This window comes from Lathamus discolor, chromosome Z (assembly GCF_037157495.1).
Source record: "Lathamus discolor isolate bLatDis1 chromosome Z, bLatDis1.hap1, whole genome shotgun sequence".
NCBI classification, from domain to species: Eukaryota; Metazoa; Chordata; class Aves; order Psittaciformes; family Psittacidae; genus Lathamus; species Lathamus discolor.
Genome location: NC_088909.1, coordinates 2,112,912 through 2,138,164, shown reverse-complemented (window position 1 = coordinate 2,138,164; position 25,253 = coordinate 2,112,912). Strand labels below are relative to the sequence as shown.

General features: G+C 43.3%; 1 protein-coding gene across 2 annotated transcripts in view; it reads left to right on the top strand.

The window, feature by feature from the left end:
* The first annotated feature begins 1,288 nt into the window (after nucleotides 1-1,288).
* The window catches only part of NFAT5 (nuclear factor of activated T cells 5), a 71,311-nt gene continuing 47,346 nt past the window's right edge, over nucleotides 1,289-25,253 (top strand). For both annotated transcript variants that reach the window (XM_065662019.1, XM_065662018.1), the window contains exon 1: nucleotides 1,289-1,610. In XM_065662019.1, the coding sequence (XP_065518091.1) occupies nucleotides 1,538-1,610 (73 nt within the window). In that variant the 5' untranslated portion in view covers nucleotides 1,289-1,537. The remainder of the gene's footprint in view (nucleotides 1,611-25,253) is intronic.

Genomic DNA, 25,253 nt, shown 5'->3' with positions numbered 1-25,253 from the left:
CTTATCAGCTACGAGACCATGAAACTGTGCATGAAATGCCTTCAGCTGGAATTCCTTATCTGCCTCACATTGCTTCCCTTTGCTCCATTAACAAAAGGATGGTTTTGCTCAGGTAACATTTCCAGAATCAGCCCCAACCCCCCCCCCCAACCTGCAATCTGTATGCTCCTCATCTTTCAGTGAGGTAATTTGTTGCCAAAGTGCCGCGCAGAACCTAGCAGTGGGACATGAACCTCCGAGAGTCAGCAACCCCTCTGTGCCATTGCCATAGCTTCAGAAAATAGACAGCCACAGGGAAATGTTGCCTGTAAGCTGATAGCAGAGTGATTACAAGAAAACCCTCAGGAAGATTTTAATTTGGGAAGATACTTTTGCCTGGCTTGAAGAAAATGAACAATGTCCTAACATGATGCCATCTGCCCACTGCACTGGAAAGGAGAAGGTTCTGGGGAGACCTTAGAGCAGCTCCAGTGCCTAAAGGGGCTGCAGGGAACCTGGAGAGGGGCTTGGGACAAGGGCCTGTAGGGACAGGCCAAGGGGAATGGCTTGGACCTGCCCGAGGGGAGGCTGAGCTGAGCTCTTAGGCAGAAGCTCTTCCCTGTGAGGGTGCTGAGGCGCTGGCACAGGGTGCCCAGAGAAGCTGTGGCTGCCCCATCCCTGGCAGTGCTCAAGGCCAGGTTGGACACAGGGGCTTGGAGCAAGCTGCTCCAGTGGAAGGGGTCCCTGCCTGTGGCAGGGGCTGGAGCTGGAGGAGCTTTAAGGTCCCCTTAACCCAAACCAGTCTGGGATCCTGTTTCTATGATTCCCGTTCTCTTTGCTTTGAAGCATAACCTCCTTTACCTGGCACAACGCCTCATCCTCATCCTCATCCTCATCCTCATCCTCATCCTCATCCTCATCCTCATCCTCACCACCAGCACCATCCCCTCAGCGTCTCGCGCTCCCTCACGCACAGGAGCCCAGCCCGGCCCGGCCCGCCCCGCCCCCGCTCCATTCTAGACGCTTCCACGCCCCCCGCCGCCACCGCGGCGGCTCTTCCGGCCGGCGGCTCCCACACCCTCCGCCACCCCTTCCCGCATGCGCACTGCGACGCTGCCGCTGCCGGGGGGACGCGCGACAACGGGATGCTCTGCGCAGGCGCATAGGGCCAGCCTAGCGGGCTGTTCTGTCTCCTCACCACCGCCCTCCGGGACGCATGCGCCGGAGGGCAGCGCTGGTGTTCCGTGAGCGCGCCCCCACCCCCGGCGGCCGCGCAGGCGCAGAGCGGCAGCTGAGGAGGCAGTCGGGCTCGTTCCGTTGGGAGCAGCCGGTTCCTGTCAGAGGTGGCGGGTGGCGGCGCCCGGTCCCGACAGCGAGCGGAGCCCCCGGCCTGGCCCGACCCGGTCCCATTCGCGGCCCCGACGTGAGGAGAGCCGCGCTCTCGCCTGCCGGTGTCTCCCCTCCCTACCCCGGGGCGGCGGAGGCAGCAGCGCCCCCCTCCCGGCCCGGCCCCCTCCTCCCGCCGCCCCCCTCGCCCCTGCCGGGCCGCGGAGCTGCGATGCCCTCGGACTTCATCTCTCTGCTCAGCGCCGACCTCGACCTCGAGTCCCCCAAGTCCCTCTACTCCAAGGGTGAGTGTGGCACCGGGCCGGGAGGTGGGGCCGCCGAGGGGGAGCACCGTGCCCGTGCCGTTAACCGCTGTTAACGGCTGGCCCTGCCTCCGGGCCCGCGCGTCGGGCGGCCCCCCCCCTCCCGCCCTCCTGGCGCCGTCGGGGAGCTTCGCCCGCCCCGATCTCCCCCCCCCCCCCCCCCCCCCCCCGCCGGCGTGCGGGCCGCGCAGGGATGCTCGGCCGAGGGGCCCTGGCGCCCGCGCCGGGGCCGAGTCCGGCTCCCCCGGCCGCATTCCTGGCCCGGCCGCGGCGGCCTCAAGAATGTGTCCCGACAGGTTCCTGCGCTCGGGGCCCGGCGGCGGCCCCCGCGGGAGCGGCGCCGCGGCGGGGGGCTCCCCCAGCCCGTTTCCTCTCTCCCCGCTCCCTGCCTCGCCGCCGGTGCCGACCGGGAGCGCGGCCGCGGCCCCTCTGGCGCCCGCTTGACCTCGCCTTTTGGCGGCGCATCCGCAGGGATGCGGCTGCAGCCCGATGCTGCCCTGGTCGGGGCTGGTGGGGGGGGGGGGGGCAGCGGCTTCGGCCTGGAGCTGCGAGCACAGAATAACGGGGCGCGGGCGGCTGCAGGCACCCCGAATTTCTCGGGAGGGGGCTTCGGCCTCGGAGCGACCCTGAGCGTTCTGATTAGGGTTAGAAACTGAACAGGGCCCCTGAAAGCAAAGGGCTGGTTTTGCTTCCACCTTCCCGGTGGTGGGTACCGGTACCAGGAGGCTTGGAGCATCCCTGGTTGTTAACTCTTGGAGCAAGCGTAAAACGGCATCGCTGGGGCGTGGGAAGCGGAGCCTAAGGGAGAACGTGGGGAATATTAACTGAAGAGAACGCCTGTTTTCATAGAATTTGTGTTTTGAGAAGCGCACACTAACCGAGGGTGTGTTTGTTCAGAGAAATGCTGCATGCCACGCAAGTTCTTACCTCACCATTGCTTATTTGAGACTTAAGTCACTAGAAGTAGTTTGTTGAGCATGTCTGCCCATGGCACAGGTGGTGGGGAGCAGCTCTGCGGGGTATGACAGAAGAAATGGACAGTCTTTTTTTTAGCTGGAAGGTACCTGAGCAGAGTTCTGTGTTCTTATGGGAAAGATTAAACTTTTAAAGAATTTCTGGAGCTAACTGCAGTGTGTGTTCGTAACTCAGAGTTGTGTGTTGTTAGTGGTGAAGCTATAAGAAATAAAAGGACTTTAGCCAAATCAGAGCACACCTTTAAAGCTCTCAAAGTGCTCTAGGTCTTGCTCTTTAGAGATCTTAAAGTTAGCGCCAATTTGTAATAGTCTAGAAATTTTGTTTAAGATGTTCCTGCGGGGGCTTAAGGCTCTCCTGTTCCCAAACACGTACATACGCCAGTTGATTTCAGTCCTAGTGAGGATGGCAAAAGGGAAAAGAGTATTTTGAAGCAGGGCAGCTTGATTAAAAACATTGAGGTGATAAATCCCCATCAAAGTGACCATTTATTGTATTGGATATTTGGGAAGTGTGCAGTGTGAATTTGTAAAACATTTGAAATAAAAATGTTCTATGTAAGTTACTAAACTTCTTTAAGGACTTGTGCTTAACTGAGCAGAACTTTGGAATAATTTGATCTTACTATGATTTTCCAACTTTTTTTATATTTAATGGAATGGCTGAGATCCTTTTCCTATCTGAAACAGACACTCGGACTGATTAATCAAGAGTGTATTTTTAATTCTGGTGGTGTTGATGCAAGTTCAGAGCTAGAAAAGATGCAGAGAGGGATGTTTGGTCCATCTCTGTCCTTTTCTTGAGGGATGTTTAGGAGAGGCCATAATGAGCTGTTAGATCCAGCAAGATGGCACATGATAGAGGTGTCTGGAGCAGTGAGTGGTTATAAAGAGATTAAAGCGAGGTTGGCTTGTCATGTTTTGTCATAATAAAAGATCAAGGAGATGTTAAGTTGAAATGCAGCTTAATTAAAATTTAGAGCCAATGTATATGCTTTTCCAGAGCAAATAACAAAGCGATTGTCTCTTTATTGTGATGTATGTGATGTATGATTTCTAGCTGGATTCAGGATAGGTGGTTAGTGTTATCTGGTTAATCAGAACACGCTTCAGTGTGCTTTTGTTTTTTTTCCCCTCTATATGTATGGATAAACTTACCCTGTGGACAGATGTTCTGGATCAGAGTTAGCATACAGCTGATGTGATGAAGGGAAAGGTCTGAACACAGTGAGAAAGCCACAAATATGCATTTGTGATGAGGGTGTGTTAGGAGCATGTATCTTCTCATAACTGCTCTCCTTTTAGAAATGCAGCTACCCTGCAGTTTGGAATCCATCTTGCAGATTGAATTTGGGCCAGTGACTTCTCTTCTGAATTGCATTCCTGTGTGTGCATTGGGATGGTTGTGGTTTAGTGATACCCGTCTTGTATGTTTGTCAGTGGTGATCCCTGTGGTGTTCTGGAAATGCAGAGATCATGAAAGCAAGAGATTGGGGTGTTCCTGGGAGTAACGGGGGTTTCTGACATCCAAACTTCAGTTAAAGTGGAAGAGTTTTAGAATGTCGATTAAACCACACTTGATTATTCTTAAAAGTGAAGTTCTATTTGAAACCGCAGTGAATCAACATGCAGCTTCTACTAGTGCAGTTTTTAATGGTACTGTTTGCCCCATTCTCTGGAGAGATTGGGTTATGTCATCGGTCATGCTGCGTGTTAAAGTTTTGGCTTGTGTGGCCATCTCAGTTAAGATTTTTGTTTTCATATTTCTCTAAAAATGTTAAGCAAAACTAAAAGCACACAAACCTAAGGCGACATGGCAATACAAGCAAAGTTTAAAATTTTAATTAGTTTAAAATTAGTTTAAAATTTTATTTCTTTTCATTTATGCATGGCTTAGGAAAGGGAATATTTTTCTTTGAATATCTAAATACTTCCAGTTTTCACTCTCGTCGTGTGGTTTCATGAGCGGTTCCAGCCAGTATGAGTTCCCGCTTGCTGAGTTTGAGCAGTCTTGTCCCCTGCCTGTTCCTTACTGCTCCGTGCATACCAACTCTTGTGGCAATGTGGAGAGCTGGGCTGGGGAACTGGTCTTATTAAAATGAAATCTACTCTTCCTCTACTCCTTCTCAACAACAATAAAAAGGAAAAAAGGAAGAGAAATGTTGGGTTTCAACTAGATGAGTATCTTTGTCATGTTTGCTGTGGGTCTTTGTGAATGGCTTGTGCTGACTCAAGGAAAGGACATGTGGAAACTAGCAGTGGGTAAGGGTGGGACAGCTTCTTTCAGCAGCAGTGCCAGCTTATATTGGCTTAAAATGATAGTGAAACCATACTTAAAGTTGCAGGCTTCTGGAATATGACTAAATGTAGCTGCTAGAAATAAAAGAAATACGAACTCTTGATTCCAAGGCCTGTTGCTGAAGCTTGTCCCCACAGCTCCCGAAAAACTGAGTTGTGCTAGGGACTAAAACCTGTCTTGTGATGTTTAATCAGTTTTTTTTTTTTGTTTTCAAGTATATCCTTTGTAACCATTGCAGAAGTATGATATCTCCTAACAAGAAAATAGACATGTGCAAAAATGTATGCATTTTTGAATGCTGAAAATCTTTAGAATGTAATGGGTTTAATTCCCATCTTTACGTAACATACTGTCCTATTTGAAGTAAAACAACCCAAATGTGCATACAAATTAGTAACATAGTAAAAAAATCACTGGAGCATAAAACGTAAAACCTTGAGGCTAGTTTTCTGTGATTGAATATCATATGCACCATTCAGATACAGCACAGTTAGCTATTCATTGTCAACAGGCAGAGCTGAGAAACTGTGATTAAAGCAGTTCATCAAGTGTCAGGCCAAATTGATTAAATATAGGATTAATTTAGAAAATACATTCATTTTGAACAAATAAAGTGTGAGTTTGTTAATAAAGTTGCATTTTTGAACTGCAACAAGTGCATCCAGAACTTTTTATTCATCGTCTTTCCCTTCGGATTTCTCTTTACACAGCGGAGTAACTGTAAAACTGTGAGACTTCCTGGAACTTGGAATCATCAAGAAAAATGTTTGTAGTCTCCTAAGTAACTCTTTTGTCCTAAATATGTCATATAGTTAGAACTCAATTTTCTTCCATGATTAAATGTTACATGACAGTAATCTACTTGTATTTACTGAGAATTGTTGGTACAACATGTGGTTTTGAGTGAACTTTTTTTTTTCTTTTTCCTACCAGAACTTTTTTCTTTCCATGATCCAGAGGATAACTCTGGTAATTGAATTATCAAAGAGGGATGGAGCAGATGCTTTATAAAAACAGGAAGAGCCTGCTTTTAGTTTTGAACTTTAGCTAGTACTAGCAGTTTTTAGGAATAGAAATAATATTTAGCTTCTTTTTGTAATAATACTTAGCTCTGTTTTCTAGCTTGCAGAAGGTGCTGTGCTGGACAAGCAGTGCTGAGGGATGGACTGCATGCACCTGCCTGTTGCAGCTCTGCCAGCTGACCCCAGTGCCTTCTGACTTAAGTCAAGGAACTGGTTAAATTCTGTGTTGGCCCTATACATGTCTGTTTCTGCTTTGAATCTTACTAGCTTATTAGCTTTAAAAACAAAAGTCTGGAAAATATTGCTTCCTGGGGTAAGGAGAAGGATTTTGAATTCACAGCTTTCCACACTGTAATTTGAATATTCTGGTGACAGCTGTTTTAACAGACCCCTTTCCCTCCCATCTGTTCTCACCCGTGTACGGTTCTCTGCATTGTGCCAAAACAATTGTTTTTTGTGGTGGCAAGATGAATGGGATTGGGAAGCCAATCTAGAATGAGTATCCTGTACTTTGATAAGACTGGGGAGAACAACATTAAAAAATCCTAAGTGTGCAGTGGCACAAGTGGTGGTGTGAGGGCAAGAAAAGGAGGTATTGAGGACTGGGATTAAATGGTGGAAGATGTAGCAGATAAGGTAGAACTGAAACACTTGCTTCGCAATGGAAAGAAATGCTTCTCATGTGCCTTCTGTTGCATTTGCTGTGCCTGTGCTCCTGTGCTCACACCAGGAAAGCCAAGCTTTCTGCGTGGGCTGTTTTTTTTGGGATAGATGAGGGAATCCATGTCTGGAGCTTGGGAAACTGGGCAGGATATAGCAGCACCTCCCCTGCTACAGGTGTGAACGGAACAGTGTGAGATTGTTCCTGCCATAGGCTCTCCAGTGCTTGTAGTGTAAATGTGTTGTGTGGGTCAAGGAGTAAGGGGATTAAGAGGAATTAAGTAAGCTTTTTCTTTAGTTCTGAGACTAGTTGGGTTTTTTCATTGTCAATTTTACTCATTTTGGATACTTTACATCTATGGAAGTAAAGATGTTTTATTTTCCTTTTGGAGGATCTCCATATATTGCCCAACACTCTTGTCCCATTTAAGTTTAGATGTTCAAAGAAACCGTGATTGGAGAGACTGTATTTCAGTCCCATGGAAAGATTTGAATGTTGCAGGGAGGAGCTGGAATTTGACTTGGTTTAGTGAGATCTCAGTGTCAGCATGGCCACTGTCAGAGTAGTGTGTTTGCAGTGATGGTTTCACAAGGAAATGGGCTCTGGTGCTTTGTCAACCTGGCTGCTCCTTTTGAAGCCTGTGGGTCATGAGTGTGTGGTTCCCTGCAACCAGAAGTGTTTGGTCCAGACTTCTTCCACTTGCAAAGTTAAATGGGTATGTTTTATTATGTTGCCTTTTATTTCAGCAATCTTGGAGAGTTCTCAGGGACCCAGAGGGTAGAAAACTGGTTTAAGTTACTGTGCAGATATTTCTGATCGTGGATGTGCTTTAGAGGAAGACGTGGTTTCGCAATAGTTCTCATCCATTTTAGTCTGTTTTTGGCTCATCACATTCTTTGATGCCAGGTTATGCCACTCAGCATCCCTTATATTATATCACTCGGCATCATCACACCTTGCATTTTATTTTGTTCTGGGAAGTTCGTTTTGCACTTCTGAGGCTTAGCAGAGATCTGAGAATCTTTAGAATGTAAAAATACGGAAGTCAAGAGTGCTTGTGCTTCAGTTAATTCAGGATTGTGCTTCATCATATTTGAAATCTGCTGTAGCTGCTCATAAGGGGAATCCATAGGGAGCTGCTGTTCAGTAGTCAAGAGGTATATTTTTTTTATCTTGTGTTTCCCAGATTGTAGGTTAAGATTTTTCCATTTTTATAAAGCATCTGATTTTTATTTATAAGTTTTCAACAGCATAGTTACTTTTTGGGGTCTGTTGACTAAAAATTATTGTTAGTTTGAGGCTGCGATTATTATTATTTATTTTTTTTCCAGATTTTTGCACTGGTATACATACTACTTAGTTTTATGGGGAAATATATTTCTTTTGAGTTGGAGAAAACAAGAGAAGTAATGCTTTCTTTTATGCAAAAAAGGCAATGGCCTGAACTCATTTTGAAGTGTAGATAACGCTGGTAAACCCTAAAGGGAATTGATGAGTGTCCAAAGTGCAGGTGAAGTAAGGCATGTGATCATGTCTCTGCAGTTTATCACGTTTGTTATCTTCTCTGGGTTTATGTAAAGAGCGAACTGATGAGGTTGAATATTCGGACAAGTTTTGGCTTTCTCATCTGCAAGTACAGCAATTATTTTAGGAACAGACTGAAATGAACTTTTGGATCTAACTTTGAACTCTGGTGTAAGAGCAGATTCTGATGGGCACATAAGAAAATCTTAAGTATCTGCAATTTCTGGAAGTGTGCAGTGCTTTAGCATTGTTTGATGTAAATGCTCAGAATCAGTTACATTATGTTATTAACTTGTGTAGTTCTGAGTGATTTGTATAGTGAATATCATCAACTGAACTAAGAGGAATGTTTTCACTGTTTATATAAATAAACTCTGAAGAATTGTTCTCCAGTTCCCTCAATTACTTGTCCCTCTGGTAGTTGGAAAGGTAACGTTTCTAAGTTTATAGAACTAATGCAGGATGCCAAAGTAATGCAAAGTTTTGATGCTGAAAGCAGATTTGAGTTGCTGTGAAGTTCAGGTTGTTTGGCAAACAAAGGGAAGCTGGACAGCAGTTCTGGTAATGTCCAGACAAGGTGAAGTGTATAGGAAAGATGAAGACAGTAATAAATGTTTTGAAGTACTGGAGTTCCATTCCCGTTCAGAAACTTTGACATTACAAGCCAATTTTTTCAGTCTCTCATTGTCTAGAGGCCTGTGGTTTTTTGTATGTATTCACTCAGCAGAAGAATCTAAGTTTTGATAGCTGCAGAGTTTAGTAGCTTCTATTAACTGTGACAGTTTCTGTTGTCTTCTGCTGAGGGTACATGACCTTCTAATGGGACTGTTAACTGGTAGTGGTCATGCAAACGGCTTTGTGAAGTGGGGCAGGAAGATGTGAGTTGTAAGTTCCAATCTGCCTCTGCTAAAACTACATTCTGCTTCCCCCTGTGCTTCTCCTGGGAGAGTGTTGATGGCAGCAGCGGCTCCTCCTGAGCTGCAGGTGGTAGCGGAGTTCTTGTCAAGCAGGAGTGCACACCTACATGTTTGAATAAGGTCGAGTACCACTATTAACTTGTGTTTCACTGTTCAGTCAGTACATCTGCCTTTGCGGTGAGGTTCTTTTGTGTGTATGTGTGTACACGTTTGACTATCAAGGCTGGCACTCCAGGCATACTCAAGCAGTTTCTGTTTTAAACTCCTCTCTGCATTTGTTAGAATCATAGAATAGTTAGGGTTGGAAAGGACCTCAAGATCATCTAGTTCCAACCCCCGTACCATGGGCAGGGACGCTTCACGCTGGACCATGTCTCCCAAGGCTCAGTCCAACTTGGCCTTGAACACTGCCTGGGATGGGGCAGCCACAACTTCTCTGGACAAACTGTGCCAGCACCTCAGCACCCTCACAGTAAGGATGAACGCCACACCGCCCTCATTCAACCTAAACTTCCCCTGTTTAAGTTTGAACCTGTAACAGATAGTGATAAGTGATGAAGAACTTCCATCATCTCGTCTGTGAATGTATTTGAATGTGATCAATGCCCTTCTTTAGCCTGCGTGCAGATACCATTTGGGAGTAAATCTTACTTTGTTTTTTCTTTTAGGGCATCTGAATTCTAGACAAGGCCATCTGTCTTGCCTTGAAACTTGAACCACCCCTGGAGTGGAGTCGCTTTTTAATCAAATGGGAAGAAGAAAAAAAAAGTTTTCTTATTTTGTTGTCTGAAAGGATTCAGTTTAAGCTTCCATAATTCAGTTATTTGGTGCCACTTAAGTAGAAAATGTTCTTTTGGAGGTGTGGTAGCAAGGAAAGGATTATATTGTTTAGAGTACCCCTTGTTGTGCAGGTATTTCAGTACATTAATACAATAGCAAAAGAATTCATTTAGGAGGATTACTACTATTCTGCACCTGATCTGAGGAGTATACAGGCTTTATTTGTACTTCATTCAGCTTTTAGATATAGAGGAAAGACAGCTGAAGTACCCTGGGTGTTTGCAACAAACACTTTATATAGTGGGTTACTAGTTTTCTTGTTGAAGAAACTCTGAGTACAATTTTTTCTGTCCCTTAGAAGAACAGTAAGAAAAGACAACTTAAACTTAAAAGATCTCTTCAGCCTGATTAACAGCATATGACTTCTGAGAAGCTGGTCATAGCAGTCTATAATAGCTCAGTTTCTTGGGGAGTAGGGTGGGATAGTCTTAGGGAATGCCTGAATCCTCTGTAGGAGGTAGGCTGTATCCATCCAGATGTAATCATCTGCACGCTTGTGATTTATCCCCATGAACTCTAACCCTCAGAGGACTTGCCTTCTGTTACGTTGTCTTTCCTTGAATCGTTGAATCGGTGTCAAGGTTTAACATAGACAAGGTCTTGCATGATTTAACTGGAGATACCAAACGGAAGAAGATTTAAATGAGGGGGAGAGGAGTATGAAAGCCAGGAATGGTATAGCACAGATAAATAGGCTGTGCTTGGTTTCTTATTTTTCATGGCTTCAGAGATAATAGGTGCCCAATGCAATGTCTAAGCAGCAATTTAAAACAAAAGATAATGTTATGGTTTAAGTCCAGCCAGTAACTCAGACCTGCACAGCTCCTCTCTCACTGCCCCCCTTTTTCCTCTCCTGCTCCCAGACGGATGGGGAGAAGAATCGAAACAAATAAATCCCACAAATTGAGATAAGAGCAGTCCAGTAACTAAGGTATAACACAAAACCACTACCACCAATAATTATAACAATAAGGGAAATAACAAGGGGAGAGAATATAAAATGAAAACGGGAAAAGAAAACAATAAACACAAGTGATACACAATACAGCCACTCACCACCTGTGAACCAATGCCCAGCCCGACCCGAGCAGCGATCTGGGCCTTCTGGGTAACTCCCCCCAGTTTCTGTACTGGCGTGACATGTTGTGATATGGAATACCCCTTTGGCTAGTTTGGGTCAGGTGTCCTGTCTTTGCTTCTTCCTGGCTTCCTATACCCCTTCTCATGGCAGAGCATGAGACTGAAAAGTCCTTGTTTGGAGTAAGCATTACTGAGCAACAACTAAGACATTGGTGTGTTATCAGCATTGTTCTCAGGCTAAAGTAGAAAACTCAGAACTGCACCAGCTATTAAGAAGGAGAAAAACAGCTGTTACAGCTGAACCCAGGACAGATTTTTTTTTTTTTTTCCCTTCTCTTCTGTATACCACTTAGTTGTGGAAACAGTTGAAAAATGCTTTGAGTGGTAAAAGGATAAATGGTTCAAGAAGCTGTTAGATTTGTAGAGGATATATCTATTTATGCAAACCTGTAAACTAGGGAGTTAGCCTACAGTAGGGCTGCTGTCAATCCATTCTCCACCTATATTGTAGTTGTGCTTGGGTTTGCCCTGACTCAGGTGCAGGACTTTGCACTTAGCCTTGTTTAACTCCATGAGGTTCACGTGGTCCCACCACTCCAGCCTGTCCAGATCCCTCTGGATCCCATCCCTTCCCTCCAGTGTGTTGACTGGACCATACAGCTCTATATGGTTGTCGTCAGTAAATTTGCTGAGTGTACTTGACCCCGCTGTCCGTGTCTCTGACAAAGATACTAAACAGCATGCACCTCATCAGTTGCAACTCTCTTTATTTGCAGCCTAAGGGAGCCTTGGTGCGTATCAGCAGCACTGCTTGTTGGAAAGAACATAGGGCTCCTAGATGCAGAGCCTGAGATGGAGCTGTGGCACCTTGGGCTTGATAAAAGCTTACTTTGAACAAACGCTGTCCATAACACTGCTATTCTGCTGTAATAGCTGCTGTAGTGTTAAATGTGACAGAAAGCTGAGCAGGTAATCTGTGACTTGTGTGCCATGCTCTGAGATGCCTTGTGACTGCATAGAATGTATGTGAAACATGCTGGCTGTCTCTCATTACTTCAGTGTTCTTTAACATTGATGCAGTTTCACCTCCTAGTCTGGAATGTTGCAGTATGAGCAAGAAAAGTTGGTGAGATTCAAGAGTCTTGGGCTCCATCAATTGGACACAACACATCTTTTATGTGCGTTATGAATCAGTTTATTAGAAGCAGTGTTACAGACGTCAGGCCTTAAGCTTAGCTTTCTTTTAACTGTGCCGAGTAGTATTGTTTGTTAAACATTGTGTTTGGTTTTAGAAATGGTGTTTATCGTCAAACATAGTACTTGGTTTACCAGTAGAAACTAAAATGCTGGTAGGAAGTATAAATGTGTCTCATTTTGGGGGATGACAAAACACCTTTTAATGTCAGTATCTTACTAAAATGAGTAAATGAGTAAAGGTGCGAGGATGGTTAGCAAGTTCAAGATGCTAGACATCATGCTAGGACATGTCATGTCTCATGAGCATAGCCTCTACACCCAGTTGTATAATAAAATCCTGAATCCAAGAGATGGTTGCAATGTATTGAAAGTCTGAATACCTGTATGTTTTTGTGCTTCAGGTTAGATACCGTGGTATCAGATGAAAAAAGTGCATGTAATTTCTATTGCTGCTGTTGCATTTCTTGTTCTACAGCAAATGTAAGAGATGGCAAAAATAACACTGGGGGGAAAAAAATGTGCAAACCTGGAAGGGCTGAGAAAAGTAATTTCAAGGCATTAGTAAACTGAGGGTTGGGTGGACTCCTCTGTGCCTCCAAACTTGGATGGTGCTTGCACCTAAGGAATGAGCATAACTGTGTTTCTGGTGAACTTTGATTCTGAAAACAATCCTGATGTTTTAACATGGTTGATAAATAGCTAATAATGATATTCCTTGGTCATACTGTATTTGGGTTTCTTTAAACATTTGAGAAATTAAGTCTTTGTGGTGGCAGAGTGTGAAGTTGGGAAGAAAACCAACTCTCCTTAAAATCCATTGTAGTATAGAATCATAAATAACGAAATGCCGTTGTTACCACAACTGTATCCAAGAGTGTTGCATGGGAAAATGAGGTGATTTGAATTCCTTAATTGAATTTTTATACCTGTCATATTTGGATTCTTTCCAAACATAAGCTTAGCTCAGTTTCCTGCATGCTACCAGATTAAAACATGGCAACATCAGATTTACTGTTTTTAATTCTTATGGCATTGTGAACGGATTGATTTCCACCCTCCCCCCCCCCCCCCCCTTTTTATTCCCACTACCATTTTGGGTTGTTTGAGAGAAATGTTGTCTTTAAATGTGATTAAAGCCTTTCAGAAATGTTGCTGAAGTGTTGAACTTCATCGGAGCGGTACCCTGTGGTGTGCATGTGCGTGCAGTACTCTTCAGTATGTCATTACCGATCCATTTCTTGAAGTGGCAATTACTAGATAATGATGTTCTGTCTTTCAGAGGTGTGTAAAATTGCGTGCAAACGAGACACAGGATTTATACTGCCTGTCTACATTTAGAAAAGTACTCTTTGAGCTGTGAATGGGGATGACTGAAACACAGCCAGGAAAGCTTTGATATTTGGATGGATGCCATAAATAGAATTCAGCTAACACATGCCTTTGTCAGTTGTTGAAATTCAACTTTAAAAGGGTTAATTTCTCAACCCTATCCTGCTGTTCAGAATCCTGAATATTGAGATTGAAAGCTTTTCTGAAGGTCAGTGGAATACTGCAGTAGCTGGTTTTGTTCAGTTGTGAATTGCTTGCAAAATTACCTTTTTAATACTAGCAATTTTTGGTACTCGTGCTTTAAAAAAAAAAAAAAAGGCAAGAAACAGCATTTAGGTTTAATTTTTAAGTACAAAAAATAATGATATTACAGCTGTGATTAAAATTTAATGACATTGGTTAATAATAATTACTGATCATCTTTCTTAAAATAGAAGGTCTTGTCTTCCAGCAAGCTCTTCTCTCTCTTTGCTAGCACACTATAATGTGCATTTCAGTAGGAGCATTTGCAGGCAAGATTTGGATTTTACAGTGTCTGGTTCTAGATCATCAACACAGAGTGCTTGGATCCTCTGCTGATCCTTCAAAGTGGAGCTGCCCTGCCATAAACTTTTCAATCATGAAGCTTTCTAGTGTGGGCAGAACCATGGCATCTGCCTTTCCCTATGTGCTTATGAGCTGTGTTGATTTAGGGTTTGCTGCTTTTGTCTGAAGCCAGAGAGAACTGGAAGGAAGATTTTCTGTTTGGCTGTGTAAAACATCCTTGTATACACTGCAGTTTCTTTGAAAACCTGCCACTGTTGCTGTAGCAGCAATATAATTCTGCCAGCATTGATAATAACAGGAGGACTGGTGGGAAGACTTGCTTCCAGTCTTTTACTGCTTTACCATCTACAGATGCTCTGAATATAATGTGGCAGATAAGAGGGAGGGAATAGTACTCTCTAGTTGTTTCCACTGGCCTCTCCTTAGACGTGCTACTGAAGTGAAAATACCAGTACAATGTCAGGAAGTATGCCAAGTGTCTCCACACCTTCATTTGAGAGATGTGTGAAAAATAGTGTTCCGGGTACTGCTGGAGAGCCTGTTCAGAATACGTTAATGTCTACAGGAGCAGAAGGCAGTAGTCTTTACGTATTTTAGGTACGTTGTTGATTTGAACAGAGTCCTATGTTTAACCACATTATTCTGAGATGTACTTGAAGACATGAAATAAAGACATTGTTTTAGTAAGTGTTACCTAGCAGATTGAGCACTGGATGAGATCAGTTTGTGTGATGCTGCTGGCGGGTAGGGGATCCTAGGAGGTTAACGTTCTTGCAACTCAGTTTCTGCATTGGCAAAAATAGGAGTAATCAGGCTGACAACTTTGTAAAATGTTTGAAGGTGTTTGCGTGAAGACTATAAAGTAGTCTTCTGCTGAGCATCATCTAACTGCTGTGTAATTCTGTGAACTATTGTCTTTTTCTTGCTCTTTGACTTTTTTGACATGCAGTGATGCAGCAAGTATCTTTATGGTGTAGTGGGGCTTGGCAGAGTTGGGTTTATGGTTGGACTCAATGATTTTAAAGGTCTTTCCCAACCTAAACGATTCTGTGATTCTTCAAACCGTTGCTGCTTTTTGTCTGTTCTTATGTATGCTCAAGTAGGGTCTTTCCTTCTTGCCCGGCATGAAACTTAAACCTGCCTTCAGGGCTGTTTGCTTCGTTTTCACTGCTGCTAAGCAAGCCTGTGTTAAATCTACTGAAGTTGTAAAGATGTTAGGCAGTACAGAAGCTGTGATAGTCTGTATTGTATCATAAATCCTCTTTTAACAGATTCAGAACAAAAGCTGATTTACTCTTTGTCTACTCTTCTTCCAAATCTTTCTTGTAACTTTATATTATAATATCTCTGCTGTACCTCAAGCAGAGTTGGCGTTGCCTGCGGTTGTGGTGATTCTCACTTACGCAAATGAAAGTTTGGATCTCCTGTGGGGTACTTAAAAAATACAACCAAATTAAAAAGAAAGGGGAAAAAAACTGCGCAAACCCAAACTCCCAACAGCAGCACAAACATCATGCTGGAGTAGAAAGTACTTTAGTGGTCACAGATTTGTCTGGCCTGTGCCTGTCTCAGGCTGTTTCTGTTCTGGTTTTATGCGCTTGTCTGTCTCTCAGTCTACTAGTTGCCTTTCTCAACTCTCAAAGCTTCCTCTGTTGAGCTTCTTACTGGGTACTGCTTATCCTGCTTTGGCTTCCTGTCTGTACAGTCCTTGTTTGGTTTACCGTACCAGTCCTGGCATGCCATCTCATGGGGTAACAAAGTATTCTACAGGCTATGTACAAATTGTTTCATTGGCACAAAGGTATAGGTATGCATTCTCAATGTCGCTGTAGTAATGTTTTGCCTTGTTAACTTTTAGACAAGCTGTATTTTCTATATTTTTTGTCTATTTATGTCTGTTTTCACTGCAGAATTTAGTCCAGTGTATCCTGATGTTACTTCTCCCAGTTTACCCTAGATGAAGCGAGAGCAGTCACTGTGCTGTGAAGGATGGACTATCTCTGTGGGTTCTCATGCCTGTTATACTTAAGGGTGGCCTAAGTTTTCTGAAACATATCCTCTCTTCTCTGTGCTGCAATAACCAAACCTGTTCAGTAAATGTTTTTTTTGAGGTTCTGCAGAAAAACCTGCTTGTCTTTGGTGAGTGTATGGAGGGAGCCGTGGGGAGGGCTGAGAACTGGAGAGGCTCATCAGCCACCTCTTAGGGGTTCTTCCTGGCAGGCAAAATAGTCGCTTCGGAGTATTCCCACACCAAGCTTTTGCATACAGAAAAATCCACACGGATCACATGACACTAACATTTAGAAACAATGCGAAGCTTTCATTAGATGTTGAATGTTTAGAGCTGATGTAACACTATCCTTGTTCCCTGCATCATTCTTTAAAAAACTCTTTGTGAACTAAGCTGTGGTGGTGGAATCAGTGGCATACAATCAACTGGACCATGAAACTGTATTGTTTATCATAGATACTGGACTTCTGAGTAGAGCAGAACTTGAAGTTAAACAAACCAACCTCAGGGTCTTCTGACAGATTCAGAGGACTGAATTTTTCAGGTGTAGAATAGATTTTTGTTTTAGCATCTCTTGCCCACAGAAGTTTCTGAAAGATACACAGCTGCACATTCAGTTTTATTGAAATGCAGCTACCTGTGGAGTGAGGGGTGACAGTCAAGCCCTTAGCTGACATTTGGAACGTTGGTAATATAGGTTTAGCCCCAAACTCTGTCTTTACATAAGCTGATTGGCATCATAGAATCTGTATACATGTGTGTGTGAGTACTTTGAACCTGATCTGTGTGCTTAGCTGGGGATGTGGTGAAATATGAGCATCATTTTTTCTTTTATGGAGTTTTTTTTTTTTAATTTGCTGGGCATGTGGGCTCCACTTTCCTCACCTACCTCCTGTGTAGGAGAGGCTACTTGAAGGTGCATGTATTTCTAATTGACTTTAATCTTCATTCCATATAAACAACTCTCTTTGCCTGCTTGCTTGGTTGTTTTTCTGATCAGCTTAGAGTACATCATTAGAAGAGATTTCTGCTTAGATGCTGCCAACTGATTAGAGGAATACACCAAGGTTTTTTCTTAATCTCTGGTATGACTGTCATGTGCTGCAGCGAGGAAATGGCCTTGGAAGAAGCAGCCAAATCTGTATGGGTATTAAAACATCTTGAGATGGGTATCAGTGGGGATCAAATGCGCAGCGTCCAGTGCAGGGAGCTTATTAAAAGACAAGGATTAACTTTGCTGTTCTCCAGGAGGTCATGGAAGTGGTGAACTATTTCCAGCATGTACCTACCCTTAAAGGCAAAAGCCACCAAGTGGAAAATGCCCTGTCTCTGTTGCAGACAGTTTGGCTGGTTTTCATTGTCACCCGTTTATTGATTGTGCTGTCCCACATAATTGCCTTTAGAGTAGGAAGGTGCTCATTACCGTTTAGCCTAGGGCTGGGGATAAAAGGAGTGCTGCTTAAGGATCCCCCAGCGTTAGAGGGGGTGAAGTCACAGGAGCAGATCCCCATGGTGGAACAGGCAGACAGATGGGTGGCCTGCGGGAGAGCAAGGAGAGTTGGAATGGAGGTAGGAGCTATAGCTGTAGCAAAGTTAAATGATGTCTGACATCTTTGTTGTTAAAATGGGATTTTTCATATCATGATCAGAAATTGATTTAGAGGCCATTACATGCAGCGGAAGGATGTCTTCATGCAAAGGCAGAAGCAATACTTCTTTCCTGGGTTCCTTTTTTTGTGTTCTTAGCTATGTGTTGACAAAAATAACCTGCTAACTTTCACCCACTGTTTCAAGTTTAACTGGTTATTCCACTGAAATTGATTACTTGAACCTCCCCAAAACAGGAGGATATAGGGGGAATTGCATGCCTAAAAAGCAGAAATGGCTGTGCTACTGCATATTGCTCTCTTGGTTCTATAGCAGGATTCTCTGCACCTGCAGCAATCTGGAGAAGATGACCTTTCCAGATGGTGATATCGGTCTCCCTCTACGTTAGTTATGACCTCATTTGCTAGCAGGTCAGGGCAAAGTTCTGCATCACATTCGTAACTTGGCTTCCATGTGTGGAAGTTCAGGATGGCCTGACCTTGCTCCTGGTGCAAAAGAGCAAAGCGCAGGGAAATCATTGGTCTATATAAGCCCATTCCACAGCGTTTAAGGCGCTCATGGCAAAATGAGGATGCTGGCATTCATTGTGGATGAGCCTGCTGTCGCTTTTGAACATTGAAAATGGGTATTCTCTGCCATTTAATGTGTCTTCTGTGCACCAGGTGCTGAGTTATAAGAAGAAGCTCTTTGGTCAACCAAGCAGAAGGATTTCAGGTAAATTTGTTATAGGCTAAGAAAGCCTCACGAAAGTTTGAGGACAGACAAGTCCTTGGGTGATATCACTCACTAGTCCTAGCACAGTGCAAGTTAATGAGGCACTAAATTACTAGAAATTGCAGTTCTTAATCTGTACAGCTGAAGTTCCTGTGTAGCTGCAATGGAAAAGTCAGTCAAGATTCATTAAAGGTGAGTAGCTGTAGAAAAGTCTTGCAAGGGCTGCATGTGGTAGAATACTGGATCCATGTGTACTTAGTTTGCTGCCTTACAGCTGAACATTATTTGCAACTACTTTCATTAGCTCTTTTGGGGAAACGGCTTCTCTTTCCTCTTCTGCCTTCCGTCCTCTTGAAGTGACAGCATCTATTTCTATTTCAGTGTTAAACTTACGTTATTTAACAAGAGACCTTCTACTTGAAAGTGGTTTCTATTGTGACCATAAAAGGTCATTCTAAAATGAGAATACCTATTTTGTGTTACGAGGGAGAGGCCTCTCCATGGTGAGAAAACATATGTTTTGGAAAAAGTGGGGCTTTCTTTGGGATGTGTCCAAAGCTGGTGACTTCTCGCAGAATCTTAAGTTGTCTCTCCTAGGCAGGAAGCAGTTGTGTTGTGGTCCCTTTGCTCCCATAAGCTTAACTGCTATGTTCCCAAGAATAAAGTTTAAACAGAATCACAGTTTCTTATTTATAAGGAAGCATCTAATGTTCCTTGTCACAAGGCATGGTGTGTTTCTGAAAGGTCCTTTGATACTGTGGTGATGAGAATGGTTTAAAAATTTCAGTGTAGCATTTTCTGTTGGTGGTGATGGGGGAAAGCTGGAGTACTTAGATTTTGGTGTAAGCTCAGATACCTGTCACTTAGCTGGGTTACTCTGTGTGTAGGAATCAAAAAACATTCCTACAAAAGGGGCAAATGTCTGTGTGCAGTGAGGTGAATAGAGTCAAATGGGAAGAGAAGGAGCGCTTACAAATGTGAGCTTGCCATTGTGATCCACCACCATTCATGCAATCACAGAATCCCAGAGTGGTTTGGGTTTGAAGGGACCTTAAAGCTCATCCAGTTCCAGCCCTCTGCCACAGGCAGGGACACCTTCCACTAGAGCAGCTTGCTCCAAGCCCCTGAACACTGCCAGGGATGAGGCAGCCACAGCTTCTCTGGGCACCCTGTCCCAGGGCCTCACCAGTCTCACAGAGATGAACTCCTTCCTTACATCCAACCTAAATCTTCCCTGTTTAAGTTTGAACCCACTGAGATCAGATCAGCTTCACCCACCGTTTCTTACCTTCTGTGGGTTATTTTGCCTGCTTCTTTCCAAGGCCTCTCCTCCTCAAAGACACAGCTCCTGTCACCAGCTGTTGGGACTGATCCAGATATGTGTTGACCCAAGGAGATGTTTTTGTGCTGACAGATGATGATGCATCCAGCCTTTTCACAGATAGCTTTTGTTCAGTTCTTTCAATTTAAAATGACCTGTTTTCAGCTGTGTGCAGCAGTTTAAATGAGGAGTGCTGTATGTTTTTTTTTGTGTATCTTCAGGTTTTGTTGCTGCTCTTGCAGCACTTTGGGAAGAGTGGTGGGGATTCTTTTCATCTGAGACAGGATGCTGGCTTCATTCCCATTGATAGCTAGGTGTGCTTGAATGCTGATTATTTGGCTTGGGTGCATTGTTTTTGATGTGCTGGAAAACCCAAGCAAGTCTGGTATGATATTAATTATTTTTAATTAATATTTCAATTCTGAATGCTTTGTTTCGAGCAATACACTGACAAAAACTCACCTTCCCCTGACTGAAATTTGGCATTTTTGCTTATTGACCTAATTGTTCTGCTCAGTATAGCCACGTGAAATGCAGCTTTCTGAAGTGTCAGTGTAACTGGCAGGAAGATCAAAGTTACAGGCAGCTGATCTCAGATAAGAGGTTATAAGGATAGGATAATCGGATAAAGGGCAGTTGAAGAAATTTGACACTTGCTGTAAATCTGCCTCTCCCCACGTGTCCTTGATTTCAATAGTAGAATTTGCAAAGCCTGGGCTCATCTAGTTAGTTTAGTTGACGTATTTTGAGGGAAGATATGAGATTTGGGAGTTTATTCTAAATAGGGTGTGTACTAAGTTATTACATGAATGCAGGTGAAAGTTTGTATGTGGAAATGAGTTTGTGTGACTCAGCTGGTCATTAGTAGCTTGTTATATTGTTTGTGTGTTGATCTGGTTTAAATTTATATATCCTGAAAAATATATAATATATATATTTTATATATCCTGAAACACATGTTCTTTTCTTCCTTTATGGTGAAAAAATGTATTTAGAGGAGATGCTGGATATAAATGGAGCTATTACTAGAAAAAACAACCCAGAATCTTGAGGTCAACTAATATATTTGTCAAGAGGATTTGAAATGAGCTGTAAGTTACAAGACACCTTTTGCTGTCAGTGAATGAAATTTCAGTTGTTGCTTCAACATAGTGCTAAAAACACTCCTGCTAAAACCAGCATTTAGTCTACGTTTGTTTTTTTTCTTGTTAATTAAGTAGAAATATGATGCTGAATTTTTCCTTTTGCTTTAAATGTAATGCTGCATTACATACATCTTTTTTTTTGGTGGGTGTTTTCCACATGAATAACCATAAAATTGTAGCAGAGAATTTCATATACTTAATGTTCATGTGTGCACACTCGTGTAAAACATGATGATGGAGGTGAGCTGATCAATAGGAGCTTGAGCTATTTAAATACAGTATCCGGTGTGGAGGGAAACTGTATCCTCTGGGGAAGAATTAGTTTCCTTGCAACAACTCTAGTCTTTCTGGAATTTGTCAGTTTTTGCTTTAATGCTATTTATAGTGCAGCATACATAAACATTGGCCTGTGTTTAGGTGAAAACACAAAAGTTTCATTTGAAGTCTGATGTGTGCAAAGCAGGTTTATTGCAGCGAGCTTTCTTAAAGATACCCAAACAATTTCAGATTCTTCAGGGAAGTGTTGAAGTGATAGTTCGCAATAATCCAGTACACTAAAGATGTGGTTTAGACTATGAAGCTACGTCTGTTCTCATGAAAGGTCAGGATTTTGTTTGGGGTTTTTTTCCTTTTTTCCCTTAAAGTTTGGATTTGACCTTAAACTTCAGCCATGTGTTCATAGAATCCCAGACTGGTTTGGTTGGAAGGGACCTTAAAGCTCATCCAGTTCCAACCCCTGCCACGGGCAGGGACCCGTTCCACTGGAGCAGCTTGCTCCAAGCCCCTGTGTCCAACCTGGCCTTGAGCACTGCCAGGGATGGGGCAGCCACAGCTTCTCTGGGCACCTTGTGCCAGCCCCTCAGCACCCTCACAGGCAAGAGCTTCTGCCTAAGAGCTCATCTCAGTCTCCCCTCGGGCAGGTTAAAGCCATTCCTCTTGGCCTGTCCCTACAGTGAGATGTGTGAGTTTCTTAGATGGCTTAGCAGGAAGAATTTGTTGCAGGGTGCACCTTGAGCTAAGATCAGTCTTCGTCAACAGAGCTGACTGGGCATAATTTTCCATATGGGAGGTTGTGACAAATACCTTGGGTGGCATTTACCGTGCAGCAGCTGCTCCAGCACTGAGCATCTGCCTCTGGCTCACCAAGCCTGGATTTTACTAACCTGTAGCACGAGTGCCACCCAGAATAAAGGCTGCTGCTAATTTACAAGGGATTGCTGTCTGGAGCTATTGTATGAACTTCTGGCTGCAGGGGCAATTATAGTTCAAGGTGGAGGGATGTCAAGTAGGGAAGCACCCTCTCTTGTCATAACTACATTTTTCTTCAGCTCATATTTGTGCTTTTTGTTACTGGGACAAAATCTGAACCTTCCATTCTTTAGTCTCTTGAATTAAGATACTCATCTTGAAGAAAACGTGCAGTTCAGAAGAAAAGAAAACCACACGCATCTTATGGTTTCCAAATGCTGCATTTTATTTGGAGTATTTTTTGATGTATTGAGGCTAGTGGCCAAGCTTACAGGAGCCATTCAGTGTGGAAATAAGTAAATGTTTTCTCTGAAACTGCTTGGGATTTTGTGGTTTACAGAAGCTTTCTCAGAATCCAGCATGTCAAATAATGAACATGTGCAAATATGCAGCACTGGCTGTGCTTCAGGGGCTGCAGAATGTGAGTGGTTTGGGAGTGTGAGTCAGACTGGCTTGTTTTCAGCAAGGTGCAGACACATGTTTCATTCTTTCATATAACTTCCCTGGGCTTTGTGCATCAGGACTGGCTTCAGAGCTTATAAAAGAAAAAGAACTGAGACTGAAAATCCCCAGTAGCAGTCAGAAAGTATGGTAATGGAATCATAGAATAGCTAGGGTTGGAAAGGACCTTATCTAGTTCCACAACCAGTGCCATGGTTAGGGACACCTCACACTGAGCCTTGTATCCCAAGGCTCTATCCAGCCTGGCCTTGAACACTGCCAGGGATGGGGCATTTACTGCTTCCTTGGGCAACCCATTCCAGTGCCTCACCGCCCTCACAGTAAAGAACTTCTGCCGTATACCCAACCTGAACTTCCCCTGTCTGAGTTTGAACCATTACCTATTGTCGTATCACTACGATTCCTGATGAAGAGACAGGGTTCCCACTCTAACGATTCCATCTGTTAAACCAGATTTAAATTTACAGTGACACCTGTTGATAAATTGTACTGCCCTAACAGTGCTGGAACTGCCTAACAGTGGCTGTTTGAAGTAGTATCTTGGCTTCTTGGCTTAAAATTTCTGGACCTTCCACTTTCTTCGCTGTTGTTAAAGTTTCAAATACAACTGCATAGAGTCTTAAATGTTATTAGAGCAGCTGTGCTCCTTTTTGCAAGCCAGACAGTGCACAGACTCCCTCTTCTTCTTCAGTGGATGGTCCATCCAGAACTTGGCTGGTAAATTTTCAGGATTTTTTTTAACCACGGCAGAGTTGCATAACAGTTGATCTCAGCTGATCTTTCAGTGTTCTGCTTGTTCCTGCTGCACCTATTGCATCTTTCCTATGAATTTAGCACTTGTGGTTTGTTGGCAGAAGTACATTCAATACAATGAAAAGAAATTCTCTACTTCCTTCACCTTCCTCAGACATTCTTGTTTGAATAGCAGTATAACTTCTTTTTGATTATTTAGTTAATGGACTTTCTCCTTGTACTTTTTGCACACCATTCTCATCTTAAAACTGACAAATTGTGCCTTTGGAGCCTCCTTTCTTCCCCACTGCAGACATAAAGAGATGGTATTTTACTAGTAGCAGTTCAAAATGCAGTTTAGTTTGGGTTTTGTTTTTTTTTTTTTTAATCAGATTCAAGTCTGTATGCACATGCAACTTAAGTAAAAATTGTAATATATAAAGTTAAAATTCACCTTTAATACAGCTATAATTTAGAATATGTTTAGACTGTGGAGGTTCTCATACACACAGTGCACAGTGCTGCTTAGTAAAATGTAGTATGTTGACACTAAAAAAGAACTAAACTTTTTTGAGAAAAGTAAATGAAGTATAAAATGAGAAGCGTCATTGTGACCATACCTTTACTCAACCACTTTTAAACTGGTTCACAGCCATTCCTGGTAGCCGCTTGTGATGTGCATAACAGACAAGTAGTATCCTGTAAAAAGCATTATGGGTTTTTTTGGCTCTTTTTATGCTCCACCAGTTGGTGGTGGGAGAGTTTGCACTCTTACCCAGTACAGTAACTGTTCTGGTTTGTTGCATAGCCAGCATTTAGTATGGGTTGTGGTTTTAATACAGTTATATTTTGCTGGGTGTGTATATACCTGTGCATTTGTCTAGAATATGTTGAATTTTTTATGGGGTCTGATGCAGCTGAAGCTCTTGGATGAGCAGCTCTGTTGGAATTCTAATTTTTACAGAATTGCTGCACAAATATATTTTTCTTTAGGATTAAGTATAATTGTTGCTTCATACGGGGTGTGGGGGGGAAACCCTTTAAAAGTACACACTGTGTACAGTTCCATATGTGTCGGCAGGCACCTAAACACATAGAAATGAATTTCGTAAAGTTTTGTGGCATGTAATAACTGATCCAGTTTATAGCTGTTCATCTATAGCTGTTTATAGCTATATTCAGTTTATAGCCCTCCATTTATAGCTGTCCCTGCCCATAGCACGGGGGTTGGGACTGTTTGATCTTTAAGGTCCCTTATAACCCAGACCATCCTATGAGTCGATGTTCAAGGTTGTTTACATCCCTGGATTGGGGGTTTGAAACAGGGCATCTTTGGTGTATTCAGTGGAAAAAGCACACACAGCTATGTGCTCATGCCCGAGTGGAGCTGTTTGGATCACTCAGTGATACCAAGATAATTTCACAACAGAAATCACAAAAATAATGTCTTAGATGTTCTACTACTGTATGGGGTCTGCCAGAGCTGTATCATGGGGCTTTCTCTGTAAAATGGACTGGGATGAGCCATTTTGTTGGTGGAGACACCTTTCTGTGGAACATCTGTGTTAGTTTACAGGGAGTTTGAAGCAAAACTTCAGGGGACTCAGGGGACTGGAGCACCTCCTGTATGAAGACAGGCTGAGAAAGTTGGGGCTGTTCATCCTGGAGAAGAGAAGGCTGCATGGAAACCTCATAGCAGCCTTCAAGTATCTGAAGGGAGCCTATAAGGATGGTGGGGAGGGACTCTTCCATTAGGGACTGTAGTGATAGGACAAGGGGTAATGGGTTAAAACTTAAACAGGGGAAGTTTAGGTTGGATCTAAGGAGGGAGTCCTTTACTGTAAGGATGGTGAGGCACTGGAATGGGTTGCCCAGGGAAGCTGTGAATGCTCCATCCCTGGCAGTGTTGAAAGCCAGATTGGATGAAGCCTTGGGTGGCATGGTTTAATGTGAGGTGTCCCTGCCCATGACAGGGGTGTTGGAACTGGATGATCTTAA